The 21,226-nt window shown below is 40.9% G+C and overlaps 1 protein-coding gene across 2 annotated transcripts in view; it reads right to left on the reverse strand.

The window, feature by feature from the left end:
* LMAN1 (lectin, mannose binding 1) overlaps positions 1 to 14,713 on the reverse strand; it is a 29,907-nt gene extending 15,194 nt beyond the window's left edge. The window contains exons 1-8 of one of the 2 annotated variants that reach the window (XM_025997691.2): positions 14,318 to 14,713; positions 10,608 to 10,762; positions 10,417 to 10,524; positions 9,416 to 9,477; positions 8,299 to 8,398; positions 3,881 to 4,004; positions 1,819 to 1,877; positions 1,226 to 1,358 (exon numbers count right to left, since the gene is read on the reverse strand). In XM_025997691.2, coding sequence (XP_025853476.1) covers positions 1,226 to 1,358; positions 1,819 to 1,877; positions 3,881 to 4,004; positions 8,299 to 8,398; positions 9,416 to 9,477; positions 10,417 to 10,524; positions 10,608 to 10,762; positions 14,318 to 14,555 — 979 coding nt within the window. In that variant the 5' untranslated portion in view covers positions 14,556 to 14,713. The remainder of the gene's footprint in view (positions 1 to 1,225; positions 1,359 to 1,818; positions 1,878 to 3,880; positions 4,005 to 8,298; positions 8,399 to 9,415; positions 9,478 to 10,416; positions 10,525 to 10,607; positions 10,763 to 14,317) is intronic. The other variant, XM_025997692.2, reaches the window with a different exon arrangement.
* Positions 14,714 to 21,226: the final 6,513 nt, after the last annotated feature.

Consider the following 21,226-nt stretch of genomic DNA (forward strand, 5'->3'; position numbering starts at 1 on the left):
TAAAAATATTCTATGTATTGACTTGAATGATGATGAAACACATTTGTCAAAATTCATCAAACTACACTCTTAAAATCTGTGCATTTTATTTATGTAATAAATTTAAAAATGAAGTTGTGACCATATGATTTTCCTTTTAAAGCTGACTATGCTAAAAACAAGATTTCAAACATTTTCTATAAATAAGCTTCAGGATATACTCACAAATCACGTGATATTTAAAACAAATCCAAGAAAAGAATTAAATTTCTTTTTTATTTTTTAAGATTTAATTTATCCATTCATGAGGCACAGAGAGAGAGGTAGAGACGCAGGCAGAGGGAGAAGCCGGCTCCTTGCAGGGAGCCCAATGTAGGACTTGGTCCCAGGACCCTGGGATCACGCCCTGAGGTGAAAGCAGACACTCAACTGCTGAGCCAGCCAGGCATCCCTATATTTTTCATTTTTATCTTCATTAAGTCTGTTTCATATTATTGATTATTTAGAAGATCATATACTACCGAGAGGACAAAAACTAGCTATAGGCTTTATTAAATACAGCTTGGATCATGTGTGCTGATGGGAACGTTAAATAAAAGCAGATAATATAAGCCACTCAATTTGGACTTTTCATTTTATTTTTGACACATAGCACACTTGAGTTCAACACTGGCTTAGACCAATTATTTTAAAATTTGTAAATTTTAAAGTCTGGCGTTGTGTCAAACAGTAAGAGGAGGAGAGCCAGAAGATCATTTCGTATTACTTTCACAAGAATTTTGATATTTTTCCAGTATTATCTCTACATTAATAAGGTAACATCTGCCACTCAAAGGAAAGACATAAACCCTAGATGATTTTATTCCACAAATATTTACTGAGTCTCAACTATTGGTCTACTGGCGAGCATTGGAGTTTTCTGGGTTTTGAGTATGGGTTTTTTTTTTTTTTTTTTAGGTTAGGGGGCAAAGCAGTAAATAAAAACACAGAATCCCTGTTGAAAGAGAGCCTGTGCTTCAGCAGATCACTGTTCATCCATATTACTTGGGCTCTCCCACCCCATACTTTCCTAAAGCCACACTCTTATTGGTAGAAACATCAACCTCCAAGCCTTGTGAAGGCAGAAGATTCATTCACATATTACTTCTGGAAACTACTTGGATATGCCAGACAAGAGCTCAAGGAAGGGACAAAGGCATGTGCCATAAGCCCTGTGTAGCTCTGAGCAAAGCTTCCTTCAACTCACCAGGATGCCACTGAAGGTCAGGATGGCCCTTCTGGAATTCCTCCTTTTTTTTATCCAATTCTTGCTGAAAGTGTTCAAACTCCTCCTGGTACTTTTCTTTTTCTTTTTCTGAAATTTCTTTATCTGCAGTAGGCTTTTTTTGGAATTTAGGAATATATCATTAAAAAATTTCAAAGATAAGAAAAAATAATAAACCTCAATATACTTTCTCCCCCTTCATTTTAGCCACTCTACACTAGTTGAAAGGTTAACATAAAAATGTTATTTCTTATTTAAATTATAACAATTAACTCTTGCTACAAATAATTATAACAAAATAACAATACTAGCCACTACCATTTATCGAGTGCCTGCTAGGAGTGCATTGTCTTAGGTAATGCTTCTGACACCATGAGGTGGCTAGTACCAATGTCTCAGTCTTACCAGTGAAGAAAAGAAGCAGTACAGAGGTTAAGTGATGTTTACAAGGTCATACAGCAGTAACAGGTAGAAACAAGACCCAAACCTAAGTTGGGCTGCCCAAGTTCTCAGCTACAAGGAGATGCTAAAAAACTGAAAATAAACTTCTGGAAAAAAAAGAAGTGTATATGTACCGGTTCTTTCCCAGGCTCAGTCAACTGGAAAGTCAGAAAAGAAAGGACATCGTGGTCATCTACAAAGTAAAAAAACAAACAAACAAAAAAACAGAAAAAACTCCATAAGAGATAATTTTTATGGTTATGAAGTTAGAGAAATCTATTGTTTTAAAAATAATTAATATAAAAAATAACAAAAATTAGCTCTCAAGGCAAATAGTGCTTCCATGAGCTTAAAGATAAGAATTCACCAGAAAGATCTGCAACAGAAATAAACTAAAATTCACTTTCTTTTACCCTAATACTTAAGACTGTTTACTATATAAGATGTTTAATAAATAAGGGATAAGAGAATGAACAAACAGGGGGTCAAAGTAAGCCGAAACTCTTAAACTTGACACCAAGAGCCTCTCACATTTCCCCACAAAACTCCTTCCCAGGCTGTGTCCCAGCCAAACGAGACAAAATACTGTCCTTCATGTATTTCTGCACCTTTCTTTCAACCTTTCTTAGAGTACTTACCACTGCCTGCTTTACTTCTTAGTCTAAACTTGACACTGCTTCGTCCTGGTTTACTGGGACGTGTGGATTTTTCCATGTCATGCTGGCATTACTAATAGCATCTTCTTTTATTCTCAAAGCATTCCAATGTAGATAATATGACCACTCTATACATCATTCATATTTATTTCCCTCACACAGCAGATATTAATAATTTTACTTTATCTAAAATCATTACTTTAAAAATCAAATTAATTTCAGGCCATTTAAGCTGAAAACAGACTTAGCAGATCAAACCTCATAATGCTGACCTAAAATATCAATCCTGGCTAGTCATGTCAGCAAAGCAAGAGCAATTAATTCCAAGTGGCAATTTCTATGCTTTCTACCACTGTTACGGAGATGGAGATATGCAGCAAATGAAAGAGAAAATTTTAACACTTTAAGTGTGTAAGTTACATAACTTCAGATGAAGACGTATATAATAGGGCACTGAATCCAGAAGTCAGAAATCCAAACCAAGACTTGCCTTGGTCTGGCCATTACTGGCCATGTAATATTTATAACGTACTTTAAGATTTGGCAAACTTAACTAAAAATAGGGTGAATACAATCTAACCTCTCCTTCCTTCCCTATGATATTATAAGGAACAATCATATATTTGAAAATAATAAAAAATTATACAACGTATCACATAAACACAAGATTATATATATATATATATATATATATATATATATATATATATACACACACACACACACGCACATATATATTTTTTTAAAGATTTTATTTAGGGATCCCTGGGTGGCGCAGCGGTTTGGCGCCTGCCTTTGGCCCAAGGCGCGATCCTGGAGACCCGGGATCGAATCCCACATCGGGCTCCCGGTGCATGGAGCCTGCTTCTCCCTATGCCTGTGTCTCTGCCTCTCTCTCTCTCTCTCTGTGTGTGACTATCATAAATAAATAAAAATAAAATAAAAAAAATAAATAAAGATTTTATTTATTTATTCATGAGAGACACACAGAGAGAGAGGCAGAGGCCCAGGCGGAGAGAGAAGCAGGCTCCATTCAGGGAGCCCAACGTGGAACTTGATCCCAGGACTCCAGGATCACGCCCTGGGCCGAAGGCAGGTGCTAAACTGCTGAGCCACCCAGGGATCCCAAGATGATATATATTTTTAAACACAAGATGGTATTAATGTCAAATGAGAAGATTATCACCAGATATGGGGGAAATATGGTAACTATATCTTGTTTAAACGTTAGTCCCCAATAATATTTCCTCAGGCTACCAAATTAATTTAAATGTGCTGTGACAACTTTCAGGATCCTAAATCACTTGGCAAATAACCTATTTTAGCCTTGACTTAAATATCAACCAACAGCTGTATGCAGTGCCAGCCAAATGTATACATACCTACAGAAGTCAGTAGAAAATTAGCAGATCCAAGATACTAAAAGATTGGCTCTGCAGACTATGTAAAGGTTACAGCTAGTCTTAAAAAGTTAAAAGTAAACAAGTCTACCAATGAAACTCAATTCACAAACTTTTAATATTAAAAGAGCAAGATTTACCGGCAAGACCTCCAGTTGCAGCAGATATTCCAAAATGCCCTTGAGGAGGGATAACCATATTTTCCAATTTGGCACAAAATTCATAGTCGTTTTTATCTGGTGTGAAGCCATTATTGATCATTACCTAAAAAGACATACCACAGCTATAGCTTTTACAACAGACACTGTAAAATGAACTTCAAGTAGTCAACTTATGACTAATTCATCTTTATATTTGGTCTACTAACCAACTGTCAAAAAGCTATCAGTTTTCTCTATTATAAAGGATAATCCCCTGTCCATGAAATAACTTCACTTATTTATTAATATCATTATACAAGATAGTTCGTTTTAAAGTTTTTTACCCTACAATGTGTCAAAGGCTTAAAGAGAAATCTTTGATAATGTTCCATGAAAATCTTCCAAAATAGAAGACTCAGGGAACCACAATGATATCCTTTGAATGATTTATCCAGGAGAGGGATCAGACTCCTTCTGAAACCCCAGTGCTATAGCTCAAATGAATAGGATGAATTTACAGTTTTGACTACAGGTAGCTGAGAATTAGATTGCCATAGAAAGGAGTGACATTCATTCAACTGGGGAGGGGGTGTTAGAGAGTGAGCGAGCAGAAGTGACAGAAATCATATTGACAAAAAGGTAAAAAATAAAAAAACTGAAAGGGCATCTAACTTTCTATTATGCAGAATGTATTTTTGAAGTAATAACCCAAAATGTCCTTAAAAGAATCTTGGAATCCCAAGGTAGCACAGGAAGCCAGCACACAGCTATTCTGATCCCAGGCAAGCAGTGGCCCAGCCTTTCACTTCCAGCAACCCAACGTAAGAGTGGCTGAGACAGAGTGGAAGAGGAGGAGGGATGTGGCACCAGAGCAAGGCACTTGCTATTATTACTTATTATTACTTCCAGATGCAACTATCACTTGTCAGTGAGTAACAGGATTTAGTCACATACGTAAAATGATATAGTAGTACGCTGTCCACATTTTTTGCAAGAGATCAAGATGCCTGTCAATCAGTATGTAGGGTAAATCTCCAGGTTAACATAGGATGGAAACGTGAACTCCTACCAATTTTTTTGAATTCTTTTTTTTTTTTTAGATTTTATTTATCTATTCATGAGAGACACAGAGACAGAGAGAGGCAGAGACACAGGCAGAGGGAGAAGCAGGGTCCATGCAGGGAGCCCAATGTGGGACTCGATCCCGGGACTCAAGGCTCACCACCTGAGCCAAAGGCAGAAGCTCAACCGCTGAGCCACCCAGGCATCCCAAATTCTTTTTTTTTTTTTAAAGTAGGTCCCCACACAGAGGGGAGCACACGTGGGACTTGAACTCACAACTCTAAGATCAAGACCTGATCAGTATCAAGAACCAGATGCTTAACTGACTGAGCCATCCAGATGCCTCACTACCAATTTTTTAAAACCACCTTCCGTTAGTTGGCTAACATTAATAGTTCCCTCCAATCAGTAATGCTCCTATTTCAGTTTACAACATTTATGAATGGTTCTGCTCTACCATGTTTCTTTTCTTTTTTTTTTTTTTTTAAAGATTTTACTTATTCATTCATAGAGACACAGAGAGAGAATGAGAGGCAGAGACATAGGCAGAGGGAGAAGAAGGCTCCACGCAGAGAGCCCTACGCGGGACTCGATTCAGGGTCTTTAGGATCACACCCTGGGCTGCAGGCGGCGCTAAACCGCTGCACCACCAGGGCTGCCCTCTACCGTGTTTCAAATCAGAATCAACTATGAGTAAGACATTGTCTTTGAGATAAAAAACAAAGGTGTTAAGTTAATCACATCCTAATTCTAATACTAAAAATTCTCAACTATTCCAGTACTTTTTCCTTGAACCTGAACAAACCGAAAATCCATTAGGAGTCTTTACTGTCTAGCATTAATTCTTTAAAAAAAAAAAAAAAAAAGGGAAAAATATATTCACTGTGCTCTGAGTTTGAAGGAATGTTAGGTATGTGATTGTACAGTTAGCACACACCCAATGATTAGTACCAGTAACACTTCTCATGAGATCATCAGTATTCACCTAATATCCCTTATTCATCTTATAGTTTCAACCCGTTGTTAAATACTACACTAGCAGTATTTAAAAATCTCTTGTTCTAACTATGTTCTTCTACTAACAGTATTTCTTGCTCCCCTTTGCTTTTTCCCTCTGAAGTTCAAACAATTGGGACAACACAAATGTTTAGGTACTAACTCAATAAACATTTGTTACTAAAATGAGCACAATATTAGGGACTGTCAGGAACACAGATATGATGTCTGCACTGACAAGTTTATGAACATATTGATGAGAAGAAACAAATCATAGTTAACTAATAATTCAAGACAACATATATTAAAGGCCAAATATGTATTAAAGAAAAAGAAACAGAGTTTCGGAGTGATAGATAATTATGAGCTGATTTTTGGGAAATCTGATGGAACAGGGATCTGACCTAGTGTGTTCAAGAATAAGCATCGCTCTGCCACACAGAGAAAAGGGGAGAGTACTACAGGAAGAGAGGAGGCTGAGCAAACATATTAGGGCCAGAACTATGATATCAGTTGTGTATCCCGCCAAGTCTCTCTCAAATGTATTCCTCAGAACACTAACTCTATGGACAGTCACAGGTATTATGTGCAAAAGTATTTCCATGACTTCCTAGAATCTTTAATGTGCTAATCTGCATAGCCATGCCACGTCTCTTCCAACTACGGAACTCCTTTGGGAGGACATTTTGTAGGACGACTGTTCTGGATATTGTTGGTATGGTTCACTGCGTTGGGTCGTGTAGGCAGCCCCCCTAAAACATGTGAACTAACATGCATGTCTGCACTCCGTGTGGCTGGTGTCTGGGTCCTGCCATGTGAAGGTGAGCGTGACTTCCCGATGACTCATGAAACAGTATAGGATGTGTAATAATTACAGTGGAACCTAAGTGCAAGGCAACTGTAATGGACTGGACATCTCCTCTAGTCTGATACTTCTAAATTAGTTTGGAATTTAAGGCTGAGCCAATATAAAGTTTTCCAAAGAACTGTCTGCCAGTACAAGGCTAACTCATGATTTCGAGGAAAGAAAAATTTAAACATGTATTTTTAATTTATAAGTATTACACAATCAGGTATTGATGACACCTTTAATAAGCGTAGTTCATATTATTAGTAATCGTAGAACTGCTAGCTGGATATACCCACTTTAAAAATACGCTGAACTCAATGTGTCTACAGGTAAACTCATTACCAACCCTCTCTCTGCCTTCCCACTTCTCACTCAAATTCAAACACAAACAAATGTACTGCTTCTTGGCTCAGTTGTACAATTGACCAGAAATCCAGGAACTCTCTTTTGACTCCCCCACTGCGCATACCCTCCCACCCTCAAGCACAGTCTCTCCATCCTAATTGCCTCTCCTCTTCCCCAGCTCAGACTGCAAGTGGATTCTTGCAGGGAAGACGGTACTCAGTACTCGGTTCAAATCATGACTGCATTACTTTTGTAGTATGACACTAAGTAACTTAAAATGTCCCATATTCCATTTCCCTGAGAATAAGATGGGGATGACTGCCCCCTAGGGCTGTTGGAAAGAGTAAGTGAGAAACTGCATGTAAAGTACAGAATACTGGGTGGGGCCCATTAAGTGTAGGAGGCTCCTTTCACAAATACCATTATAAGAACACTGCTGCCCAAGTCATCTTCCCAAACTGCAAAAGAGATCATTTCACTCTCCTGCTTAAGACTGTAAACGGTTCCTTACAGGATAAACTACCCAAGACCTGTGTGACTTGCCACCCCCAACCTCTTAACCCCACTACCCACAGTCTCCTCTACCCTCTAGCCGTTTCAAATTACACGCTTTTCTCAAATTTTAAAAAGTCTCTGTGCCTCTCTTCTCTTCCTGTAATATGCATCCCATCTAAGAAATTTCCACTTCCCCTTCCAGGTGCAGCTCAGCTCTGAGAAACTGCTCCTGACCTTCCCCGCTCCCACCCGCAGTTACAGGATTCTAACCCCTTGACTCCTCAGTGGTATGTGTGCCACAGCATGTATACCACCTAGCACAGTAATGTTACAGAAGTGTCTCCCCTCCACTAGACTTCAAGTTCTTTGGAGAAAATGACCTCTGTCTTACTCAGATTTGTATCCTGATGGTTTGGGTATGTATATAATGTGTGGCACATAGCAAATAGGGTGCTTAAACGGGTACTGACTAAACGCAAACCTACTGGCAAGGTTTTACAACACATGACCACTTACGCCAATTCTTTAATCACTTCTGTTCTCTCTTGGTAACGCTGAGTACATAAACAATATCCAAATTTACATGCCTTTAATTTCTATCAAAGACTCAAAACGAAAAGTCCCACTAGAATACTATTCACCTGAACATCTCTAAGTACATGTTACTTACTGTCAGTGCCTTCTGGTAATATGTAATCTTTGCCCGGACAGGATAGGGTTTATTACGAAAGTCCCTCTGGCAACTTGCTAAAGCTTGATTAGCACCATCACTACAGTATGAGGAAAGGGAAAACAAACAGAAAACGTAAGAACGCTTCTTAATGTTTAGAAACTCACTATTTAAGATGACCAGTGTCCAGAAAGATAAAATAAAATCAAGCGATGACAAAGTCTTGGGATATTTCAGGTTACTTATTCAAAAGACACAAAGTTAATGCACCAAGTTTTCCCCATGATTCCTGTCAGAACTATGGATAATGTCAGAAGTCAATGTTACCAAGTGCTGACAGCAAGAGGAAAGTTCTACTCTTCGACCTGAGACGAGGGCAACAGTCCTTTATGTCAGGGCAGAATTGAAATATGTATAGAGCTTTTAAAAATGCAGGTGCCTAGATTCCACCTCACAACAACTGAAGAAGACTCACAAGGAGGCAGCCTTGGCACCTCTAGTTTAAAAAGCTCCACAAATGGTCATGATGAACCAGGATGATTAAAAATTATGAAGGCAGGAAACAGTAAACAGAAGTGCAGATGAGTAATTTTTCTTACAACTCACTGATTGGCTCAAAGGTAATTCCTCCCAAAACAAACCCGTAAAAATAAAAACTATACATACACAATTCATACACATTATAAATATACCAAAAACTTAGAAATCTTGTAGCCTATTGAAAATCTTTAAATAAAGCGACATGAAGGATAAATAAGGTGGTGTAAATTTCTTGGCTATTTGGTCAAAAGTTTCAACTTTACTTTTGAAAGATAAAGATGAAAGAAACACGACTAATGGCATCACTGAGAACCAGGAACATTTTATAAATCTTTCAAAATATTACATAATTTTAGGTTAAATAAAACAACACGTTTTTATGTTTGAATATGAGGTGGTCTATTGAGTGAACTTTAAAACAGGACCATATTAAAATAAGACCTTTCTACCAAGTTATAAAATACATCCCAAGAAAAAGAATATATCTCATCTGGAAAATACTCAGATTTGCAACAATATTTTTACAACGTTTCCAAAAAGAAGCTAAAATCAAATAATACAAAAAGCACACACTTACTTTTGATGATCATAATGGATTTGTCCATTGTTGCCTATAATTACTATAGCAGGATTATTTTTCTAAAAATAAAAAAATGATTTGTTTTAAAGTCCTTAGATCAAACAATTCTAGATCATTCTAGAAGTGCTGTAAAGCCTTTTATATCTCTAAAATTCCATGACTCAAAAATTTTAAAATAATGAAAAGATTTCTATCTATTTAGAAAAAATTTAGTAAACTCTTAAAATCATTCAAAAACAGTCTCTCAACGCCTCAATCAAGACTGATGATGTGATCTACGTGAAAAATCAACTACAACACATATTTGAGGGCTCACTGTGTGGGACAAGGGTGGGACCAAGGAAGCTTAGTAACAGGAAGACTAATGCACCTCAACATTGAAGAGTTATTCGAGTTCTCCTTTAAACTCTTAATAATGACCTCTGACAATCAGCAGAGAAACTACTAACTGAAACAAAGATCATCAATCCTAAGGCTGCTAAGGAGCACAAGTTAATTGTTTGCAAGTACATTTTGTTCTGAACTATTTTAGGCTCTCCTAAAGATTTCATCAGAGAAATTGGTGGATCAAAAGGAGTGATTAACATACAAAAAGATATTAACATGTGAGCTAGTAGCAGTAACACACAGGGGTGTTTTTATGAAAACAAACTATAATTCTAAACACTGCTGGTTTCACTGCCTACCTCTAAATGACTCAGGCTCATGCATCAAAATTACTAAGCACATATAGGGCACTGGGGAGGGAGGTCATTGCAAAGTTCTCAGAGCTGGAGATTCATTGGGACCTCAGGTTTGGGTGTATGACAAATCATGAGCAAAGAGCTTTTAATTTCTTAAGTCTCGGTTATAGAAAGACTAATCCTCATACTTAATATATAGTTCAGTGATTTCTCTAACTACTAACCTGTCAAAAGTGTTAATAAGCTGTATTTCTCATACCCTAACTCTGTTAGCAGATATAGTCAAGTAGGTCACAGTCCCAACAACAAATATACCTTTCCGTCATTGTCAAAAGAATCAAAAAATATTCCAACGCCATTCCACATATCAGCTGATCCAAACACAGGACCCTCCAAGCCCTGATTTTCTGTATACCAAATTGCCTGTAAATAGACAACAAGGGACATTTAGAGGCTAGTGGCATATGCATTGACATACATTTTCTAAGTTAAAGAAATTATCATACCAGGCCATCAGCTCCAATTCGACCTCTTCCAGTCACCCGAAACGTCACCTCAACTTCCCAGTTCTCAAAGGCTGCTTTTGTTTTTGTCCACACTGATCCTCTCTGGCTTTTTAAAGATGGTGCTATTCGAATCTGATCTGAACTTGGAATAGCATCTAGAACAAAAACCAGGGAAAAAGAACTTTAAGTTATAATTATGTAAAACTCAATAAACCATCACCAAGCTGTTCCATATACCTATAGCCATCTAATTTTAACTTGGTAACCTGTACAATAATTTTGTTAGGAAAAATGACATGTTGACAGTTTCAACTTTAAAATTTTAGAGCTTTCTAACTGCCCTCCCACACCCATCTTGCAGTGAAATAACTGAAAAAAAAAATAATAAAGCTGCAATCATACACTAAAAATTCAAGGGGCAGGAGGGAGGAAATTATGGCTTAAAAAGCAAACCAACTATTTGATTCCCATAATATTCTTTCTCAAGTACCTCAAAAACTTGTGTATTATTTTTTAAAAACTGCAAGCTATTCTACAGGTTTATAGATGTTAGAAAGCTCAAACAGTGTGAAAAGAACATACCACTAAGAATCAAGAGACTTATTCCTAGTCTCAGTTCAGCTGTGAGACTTTGAGCAAATAATTCTCTTACTGTCTTGGGTTCACCATATGTTCACCTGTAAAATGAAGGGGCTGGGCTTGATCACTTCCATAAACACCCCAAAAGTTAGATGCAAAATTTTGTGCATATATACATTCTTCTAGAGAGAGGGTCAGTTCTTTAGCATCAGCAGATTCTCAAAGAGAACTGTGGTTTCCAAAATGGTGGTTTGCATCTCTAAGCTAGGTTCAAATCCCAGCTTCACCACTTCCTAGCTACTTGACTGTAGGCAAGTTTACTCCATTTCTCTAATAACCTCACAGACATGTAAGTGCATAGAAGTATTTCAATGTTAGCTAGTCCAGTTATAGGACTAGGTATTAAGGCATCTACCGGGCCTAAGTTTGAGCAATTCTAACACACCCTCTTGGATATTAACTAGTTCTGACACCCATTCTGGGGAATAACTGTATTATGTCCTTACAGTTAGAAGGATCTGACAAAAGACAAGTTGAGATACTTTAGTAAGGTCAATCACCGTCTCTCACCCTCACATTGCATGTAAAGGTAGGGGCAAGAGTACCACGGAAAGAGTACCGGACACAGAATCAGAAGACCTGGATGTGAATTCTGTTCTACTGACACTAGCTATGTAGCTTTCCAAGAACCTTAACCTTTCTGAGCAGCAGTTTTTTCATCTCTAAGACCGCTAACACCTGCCTTGCCTGCAAATGATCAAGTCAGAGACTAAAGGTGAAAGCTCTGAGAGCTACAAAGGGTTACAAATTGCCCTGATCTTTTCTGTGCCCTTATGAACCCAGGATGTGTACTAACAGTACAAAAGGACATGACAGTTAAGAAAAGAAACACCATTGATTTGGTCTTCATTTTGGGTATGGATGCAATGATCCATGTTTAAACTAAATCTTAAATTTCTCTATTTTAAAAACTGCTTTAAATAATGGATCTCAGGGTAAAATGGAAAGGGAAAAAAATGATCAATGGAATTAAGAAAACAGACTGAAAAGCTACAGTGATGATGAAAGCAAGGGGTATTCATAGCAGGGGTTCCCAGAGTCAACATGCAAAAAAGTCATGGCTAAAACACTCATCCCTTTATTTCAAATCTGGTCTAGTTATCCAACTTTGATTTACTCAGGGAAACTATTTGACTTTTTTTTTTTAAGATTTTATTTATTTATTCATGAAAGACAGAGAGAGAGAGGCAGAGACACAGGCAGAGGGAGAAGCAGGCTCCATGCAGGGAGCCCGATGCAGGACTCGATTCCCGGACCTCAGGATCACGCCCTGGGGCGAAGGCAGGCTGAGCCACCTAGGGATTCCCACAACTTGACATTTTTGCAACAGACAGGCTTAGTTGGGTATAGACCAACTACCTTTAGAGAAGTTAAGGCAGCTAATTTGAGTAGTTGATTAACAGTCTTAATTGGCTGATGTATGTGGTGTAAGAGTGAAAGACCCAGCAAGCGGGGGAGGGCAGAGATGCAGAAGTGAAAAAGTGAGCAAATCAACCACCACTACTGAGAACGTCATCATCATTCCAAACCAAAAAACAACTCCCCCGCCCCAAATTTGTGTTTGGTACATCTGCAGCACCTTAGTGCGGTAGGAACCATGTTACCTTGATAACAAAAAGCCCAATGATACATGCTTGGTGGTTGGCACATGGTAAATGCCTCCTGACTCACAGAAATAATTGCACTCTACTTCAAATACTTAATGACTTGGTCATTAAGTCAAATTGAAATTTTATACCTTCAAATTATACATTAATTTCAGGGAAATGAGCCTCCCTCATAAGTGTGTTTCCTATTCAGTGATTACTTTCTAGAAATGGAATGTTCTGTTTCAAGCACCAGGCGTTGTAAAAAACGATGTATGCAAACCTCCTATAGACACCTGTTTTATTACACATAAAGATGAAACTCAAAATGCCAGAATTTCTCACCCCACATAAAGGCTTTTACACCCCTTTTGTTTCAAAGGGTGCACCCGATGGCCACTGAACAGAGGTTACAGTGCGCCAAGTGTTAGGGCTGATTCCTTAGTCAGCAGTGACACATCAGCACTAGAAAGTACAGAGACGTTTTCTTTCACATGTGTAAAGATCCAGCAAAGCTGCTCTTATCTAGTCACAGTGACAAACACACAGAGATTACTTTCAACTTCAAGAAAAAAAAAAAAACAACTAAGTATGACTTTTAAAAGGCTGCGTATGTCATGTTATTCCCATGTATCAAGTACAGAAATACCAAAAAAAAAATAAATATATATATATATATATTTTTTTTGGTATTATCCCTTCTACTACGTAAAGGGACAAGTGCGGCTCTGATCACACCAAGGGCCCATACAACCGAAAAGACCGAAGACCACAGCAAATCCCTGAGCGAGGCAAACGCCAGGTGTGGTTCCCAGAGCGTCACAGCGTCCTCGGACACAGCAAGTCTTAAAACTACCCTGAAAGCAGGGGCAGCCCGGGGGGGGGAGAGGACTCAGTGGTTTGGCGCAGCCTCCGGCCCAGGGCGGGATCCTGGGGTCCCGGGGTCGAGTCCCGCGTCGGGCTCCCTGCGTGGAGCCTGCTTCTCCCTCTGCGTCTCTCATGAATGAATAAATAAAATCTACCCTGGAACCAGCACATGCCATCTCCGGAGCCCTCGGGGCGGCACTGACCGTGGCCAGCAACCCCGGGAGGAGACGGCGGGGGAGGGCCCGGGAGCAGCGGGCGAGGTCCCGGGTGGGGATGGCGGGATCCCGGGATGGCGGCGGATGGGGCCGCCGGACTCTCCCGGGGGGACGTGGCGTTGGGGCGAAACGCGGCTCAGGCCAGAGTGGGAGCGCCTGGAAGTGCAGGAAAGTAACTGAACGCCTCCAGACCCAACGGAAAGAACCGACATCAGAGACCGGGGGGAGGGGGGGGACAGGGGGACGGGGGCAGGGGGACGGGGACGGGGAGGGGGGCGGGGGGACGGGGGGAGGGGCGAGGAGGGGGCGGCCCGCGCCGACCTGCGGGCGCGCAGCCGGGGAGGGCAGAGCGGAGGGGACCCCGGGACCCGGCCCCGGCCCCCCGCCCTCCTGCCCGGCTTACTCCCCGCGTGGGCCCAGAAGGGCACAGTCCCGTCGCTCTGCACCAGGTGCGGCCCCTTGAAGCTGTATTTGTACTCGAAACGGCGGTGTGGCGGCGCGGCGGCGGAGCCCGCGGCGGCCGCGGCCGCGAAGTCGCCTCCCGTGCCGTCGCCCCCGGCGAAGCGACTAAGCGACAGCAGCAGGGCGCAGAGAAGAGGCCGAACCCCGGCCCGGGGACCCCTCCGCCTGGATCCCGCCATCTTGGATTCTGAGAAGCGGAGGCCGGCGGGAGGGGGAGGGGCGCGGGAGCCGCGGACGGCCAACAGGGCGCGCGCTGATTGGTGGAGCCCGAGAGCCCCCGAGGGCAAGGGTGAGCCCCGCCCCCGGACTCCGCTGGCCGCGCGGCCGCGACTCTCGGAGCATCAGTGGGCGGGGCCCGCGGGAGGGGCGGGGCCCGCGGGAGGGGCGGGGCCTGGGCGGGGCTGCCCGCTAGCACCTCCTGTCCGCCCCCCAGGGTTCCCCGCCTCTGGGGATCGGAGAGCGCGTGCCTGCCTGCAAGAAGCTTTCTCCGGCCTCATAACAGGCCTTAGAGGTGGAACCCGCGAGCCCTGACACCTGTGTCCTCTGGCTATATGCAATAAACCGTCCCAGTATTTGTTAGCAGAAAGTCATTTTTTATTTTAAGATTTTATTTATTTATTCATGAGAGACACACAGAGAGAGAGAGAGAGAGGCAGAGACACAGGCAGAGGGAGAAGCAGGCTCCCTGCAGGGAGCCCGACGTGGGACTCGATCCGGGGTCTCCAGGATCACACCCTGCAGCACTAAACCACTGCGCCACCACGGCTGCCCGAAAGTCATTTCTTTTGATGTGATACTGATTGTTCAGTAGCTGGCATTCATCGGGTGGACTTTGCAGAAACAAGTCTTTCCAGAAACAAGGCATAGTTTAGTGGTATGATGGTCCCAGCCCACTGAGCCCCATCAGCTTGTGTTAGGGCATTTCAAACAGGGGGCCACACACCTTAAGCTAGGAAGTTTGAATATTGTCCTTGAAAATAGGAAGTGTTTCTAATGGTCTTATTTTTTTTTATGATTTTATTTATTTATTCATGAGAGACACACAGAGAGAGGCAGAGACACAGGCAGAGGGAGAAGCAGGCTCCCCATGGGGAGCCTGATGTGGGACTCAATCCCAGGACCCCAGGATCACAACCTGAGTCAAAGGCAGATGCTCAACCACTGAGCCACCCAGGTACCCCTCTAATGGTCTTAAAGGAGAAAAGGAATGGGGCAGGTGCATTGTTAAGAGAGAACAGTTAGAGAAGAGGCGACCAGAACGTGCCATGAGACCAGAGTTGGGAAATAGAAACAAAAGAGACAAGAGAACTTGACACAATGAATAACTTCAAAACGTAAGGCTTTACCTATTTCTCGCCTAATCACACCTGATCACGCCCTCCACCTTGTATTTCCTTAGGTTTGCCTTTCAGTGGAAGTAATGTTTGCCTCTGCGGATGTTACTAAATACCTGCACCCACTCCATTCCTCCTTCTGTTCTGTTAAGAACACTGTTTTGTTCCGGGTGGCAGTATGTCCAGCTGAAATACTCATTTCTCTAGCCTGCAGGACATCTAAAGAGAGGTTGGCAGAAATACCTGAGGAGGGGGGTCACAGACCAAATAAAAAGGTAAAACCTCACTAGATGGAGGCTTTCCTTTTTCCTATTTGTACTGCTTACTGCCTGACATGTGTATGCAATGCTTGGAGAGCAGCAGCCACCTCGTGACCACTAAAAATGATGGCACAAGAAACCAGAGGAGACCCTATCTTTAATGATTTTTTTTTCAGCTCTCTGGCAGGCCGAGCCTGTCTATCTCCAGACTTCTGTTTTCTGAGATAAGGCCCTCACTCATTTAAGCTATTCTTTCCAGGTTTTGTTACCTGCGATCCTAACTGGTATCATAGCTCACATGTATTGAATGCTACTATATATCAGGCACTATTCTGGGTGATAAATATATGTTCATTCATTGAGGAGGAAATTGACCCAATATCTTCATTTTAACACCAAAGCTTTGCCTTAGTAGTTTCATTTATAAGAAATAGTCCTCTTTCTCAAACTATATGTCTATCTTCCCTAAAATAACATGTTGAACGTCTTAAAAGCTGTTCTGCAAGTTTTTCCCAATTATAAATCAGTCATGAGATGTAAAGGCTTCTTTACAGTAGGATGACATTTTACTTTTGGGTCAATACCATAATGTTGGAGTTTTGTGTGTGTGTGTGTGTGTATGCATGTTTGTTTTAATGTATATGTTTTGTAAAATATGGCTACCACTCCCCAATGGCTGAGGAAATTTTTAAAAATGAAACTCCAATTTTTAAATCAGAAGGGGTATATAAATTATGGAAGTCCCTTGCCATCCTACTGAGCCCAGCACAGAGCTGAGAAATGAAGTAGCAGTATTGGGGCTCACTTTGGTAACAGACTTCTTGTAACTTTCCTGGTAAGAGCAGTGACTCATTGTATACCTCTCCTATGCTAGTGAAAAGTGTCCTAGGTGCCAGGAGACTGGCTGGACTGTCCCATTTATAAAACCGATGGTGATGCTTTGCTTTTAAATGAGTAAAAAGAGGGTGCCTGGGTTGCTCAGTCAGTTGAGCATCTGCCTTTGGCTCAGGTCATAATCCCAGGGTCCTGGGATCACTCTCTGCTTGGTGGGGAGCCTGCTTCTCCCTCTCCCTCTCCTTTTCTCTCTGCCTGCTACATCCCCCTGCTTGAGCTCTCTCTCTCTCTCTGTCAAATAAATAAATAAAATATTAAAAAAAAAAAAAAAAGGAAAAAGACCAGGAGCAGATTGGGAGGCATCTTTTCTTCATGGTCTTCTCCCCACTCATTAAGTGTACTCATTCTTGTTGGCTAGTATCAAGGATAAAAATCTATGGTCTATGAGACACTGATAATAGACCCTCATTTTCACTTAAACTGGCTGTAAAAAATTTCACTTAGTTGCAGCAAATATAGCATTAAAACTAAGCCTACATGACAATTCATTATTTGCGTTAATGGATTAACTATTTCAGGGGTCTCTTAATGACTTTAAATCAATCATTTGATAAGAGTAATGAAAATGATGATATTATCTGCTTGATCCTTCAGTGTGTGATCATTCATTCATTCATGCATGTGTTCATTTGTATTCGCTCATTAAGCATAATTGAATACTCCACTGTACTAGAGACAAGACAGGGAGAACATAACCTACATAAAGAATTCAGATTTTTTTAAAAGATTTTATCCATTTATTCATAAGAGACACAGAGAGGCAGAGGGGGAAGCATGCTCCCTCTGGGGAGCCTGATGCAGGACTCGATCCCAGGACCCCAGGATCACAAGCTGAGCCAAAGGCAGACGCTCAGCCACATGCCACCCAAGTGCTGCAGAGAATTCAGATTTAATCTTAAACAATGAGAAAATTATTAGACATATTTTAATAAATGAAATGTTTTGGGCTAAAAAAAACAAATTAAAAACTCAATTTAAAGTGACTGAAAAGGGGCAGCCCAGGTGGCTCAGTGGTTTAGCGCCGCCTTCAGCCCAGGGCGTGATCCTGGAGACCTGGGATCGAGTCCCACATCAGGCTCCCTGCATGGAGCCTGCTTCTCCCTCTGCCTGTGTCTCTCATGAATAAAGAAATAAAATCTTAAAAAAAAAAAAAAAAAAAGTGACTGAAAAAATAAGGAGAACTAAGTTTTCCACAGAACTGTACGTTAGAGGTAGGACTGGGTACAGGAAGACATGAAGCTCTGCTGTGCATCTTTGAAATTTCCTTGGCTCAACTTTGTATTCACTTTGTCCTCAGGCCTCTCTCCAACTTCTAAGACGTCATATTTCATGGGAGAAAGGAAAAAAAAAACTCTTCCTACTTTGGAAGATGTTCTTCATTTTTCTTTTTCTTTTTCTTTCTTTTTTTTTGGTGAAGATTTTATTTATTTTTGAGAAAGAGAGTGAGAGAGCTTGTACAGAGAAGGGAAGGGCAGTGGAGGAGGGAAAGGGAGAGAATCTCAAGTAGATGCTGTGCTGAGTGTGGAGCCTGACACTGGGCTGATTCCAGAACCCTGAGATCAAGACCTGAGCTGAAACCAGGAGTTGGACACTTAGCCAACTAAGGCACTCAGGCACCCCAAAACTTCCATTCTTTATTCAACTTAGGTTACATGCCCATCTTTGGGACATTAACAGTAGCCAAGGGAAGACCACACACTGAATCAATTACTGACAAGAGTATGGGATTACTGGATTTGGTTAAGAACAGAGGTCTTCAGATCTTAGTGTGGTTCAGAATTTCCCACCTCTAACATTCATAGTTTAGTAGGTCAAGGACCAGGGCTCACACATTTACATTGCTGATGAGTTCCAGGTGATGCTAATGCTGCTTGTTTGGGGACTACTCTTTGAGAATCACTGGCTTATCCAAATCATGGTCTATCTCAGGAACTGGAGATGGAGTTGGCTCCCCTGAGCCATATGAGCTATGTGTTGGAGCGGTGACTATCTGACCAAATCTGGGGTCCAGTTTAGAAAGGAGAGTGATGAAATGAATCAGAAGCAACCAACAGCATCTGCTACACTTGTTTAAGCAAGAACATGATAATGCTATAGATTTTATACATTATTAAGGATGCAAGGTGGAAGAGTGATCTAAATTAGGAGGACGTGATTATAAGAACAAAGAGTTTCCAGTTCAAGATTATACCATAGTTCAAATAATCAGATCTTTGTAATCAACAAAGATGCAAGATGTAAGATTTCTGAGGAAGATGAACACAGATTTGGATTGCGTCTCTGGGTAGAACAGAGTATCATGTCTCCTGGGATATGGGTCATTACTGTCTCCATAAGGCCAGTGTATAACTGCCTATGACAGGGCCATAAGCAATTCGCTTAAATCCTTCTCAGGATGGTTTTTAATTAGGGCACCTTTTATAGGTGAAGGTGTGATAATATGGAATTTTGATTGGTCAATCTTTTCATCAGTTGTATCTGCACCCAATAGTCAAAGCAGAGTAAGAGAAACAAAAAGGTGTTTCCCAGTGGTGCTCTTTAAAACTCCCTGGTGCCAAGAGATGCTATGAGATACTGTGAGGATAAGAGTTTTATAAGCAAATGAGTGTAGGAGACTTGAACTTCCACATGGACATTAAAGTGTTAAAAGCTCATCTCATAGAAATTCTCTGGTGATGAAGCCCAGTTGATTTTGTTTTAACACATTTCCTAAAGCTATTTGGTCACAGGAGCCTTTTTGCATGACGCTTGTTAACATACTGCAGTACTCCTGTCTTGCAGAACACACTTTTGGAAATGTTGAATGAAACTACTTTGAGACACTATTAAAGAAATTCTGTTTAGGAATCACTCCAAGATTTACAAAACCTCTCTGAAAGCAGTTCACTCTGATGGCTAATCTGAGCGTACCATAGCCAATTTCTGGATGTCTCACACATACCATGATTAAGCTATGATCAAACAGTAATAACACGATTTTTGTAGGACTTCTCTGCTAATTCCTCCTTAGACCACTACAGATGGACAAAATGAGGGCTGCTGATGCCTTATATGCAACAGATATTTAAATATTCTGGGGGGACCCGGGTGGCTCAGCCAGTTAAGCATCTGCCTTTGGTTTGGGTCATGATCCCAGGGTCCTAGGATCGAGCCCCTCATTGGGCTGTTTGCTTAGCAGGGAGCCTACTTCTCCCTCTGCCCCTCCCCCTACTTGTTCTCTCTCTTTCTCTCTCTCTCTCTCTGTCAAATAAATAAAATCTTCTAAAAATATCTTTAAAGGTGGCATACAGCTGAGGAATATAGTCATGAATACACAAAGTTTTATATTCATCAGTGAGCATTCCGATTGAATAGGATTTTAGCAATTTAGCACCAACTCCTTCAGAAGTCTGCATGAATAATATGAGGTGTCCGATTACCAATGGTGTTTATTTCTAACACATTCCATTCAGTTCAGTTTCCTAAACGCTTCCTGGATGGCTGCCTATAAGATTTCAGGGTCTCTACTATTTCTAGTTTTTTACTTTTATGTTGAGAACTATTCATAATGTTTTAAATTTTAAGACCATTTCCTTTTTTTTTTTTTTAGCTTCTAGAACTACACTCAACAGTTTCATTATAGTCCAGATGAATAAACACCTAGTCATGCTAAATGCATGCTGTCATGATAATTCCATTCAATACCGCATTTACTCCTATTTTACTTCCAAAAAACCATCTGAAGAAGCATCTTATTAGGTGAATTCTAAGGGTCCCTCCTTCCACTAATCTCCCTTTGAGGCCCTCATAAGGGAGGACACGATAGTGCCCCAGCTTTTCCCCCCAAAATGCTTACTTTCTCTTTTTTAAAAAAAGTTTCTTCCATTCCCTTGCTTGTCCCAAATTGGTACATGAAGCTTGGTGATCGCACGGATGAAATGCATAGAGTAAAACCTTGCAATTATGGTAAAAACATGGACTTAAATTTAAAGCAGTTAGTTATCAAAGACAAATGGATGCAGGATTCCGCACTAGAATGAATCTGCTCAATATTGACATAGTGAATTGTCCCGAGAAGATTAAACTACAACTAGAAAAGCAGGCGGAGGAACAGTGAGTGACAGGGGCTTTATGGGGGGGCAATGCCTCCCAGGGGGAGAGTTCATCTTCTTACTCAAAGAGACGCCTTCAGGGATCATGTAACTTGAATTCCCTGTGAATTCAGTGTCATCTTAGCTTGACCAGCTCTGGAAGAACATATTAACCTCCGCTTGTGATTTTCAGAAAACCATTCTAATTTAGCAAGTAATTAAGGGTCACATGCAGGATAAAGAGCTAGATAATCTTGGATTACCCACAGGAAGCTTTGTCTCCAAGGCAACC

This window comes from Vulpes vulpes, chromosome 5 (assembly GCF_048418805.1).
Source record: "Vulpes vulpes isolate BD-2025 chromosome 5, VulVul3, whole genome shotgun sequence".
NCBI lineage: Eukaryota > Metazoa > Chordata > Mammalia > Carnivora > Canidae > Vulpes > Vulpes vulpes.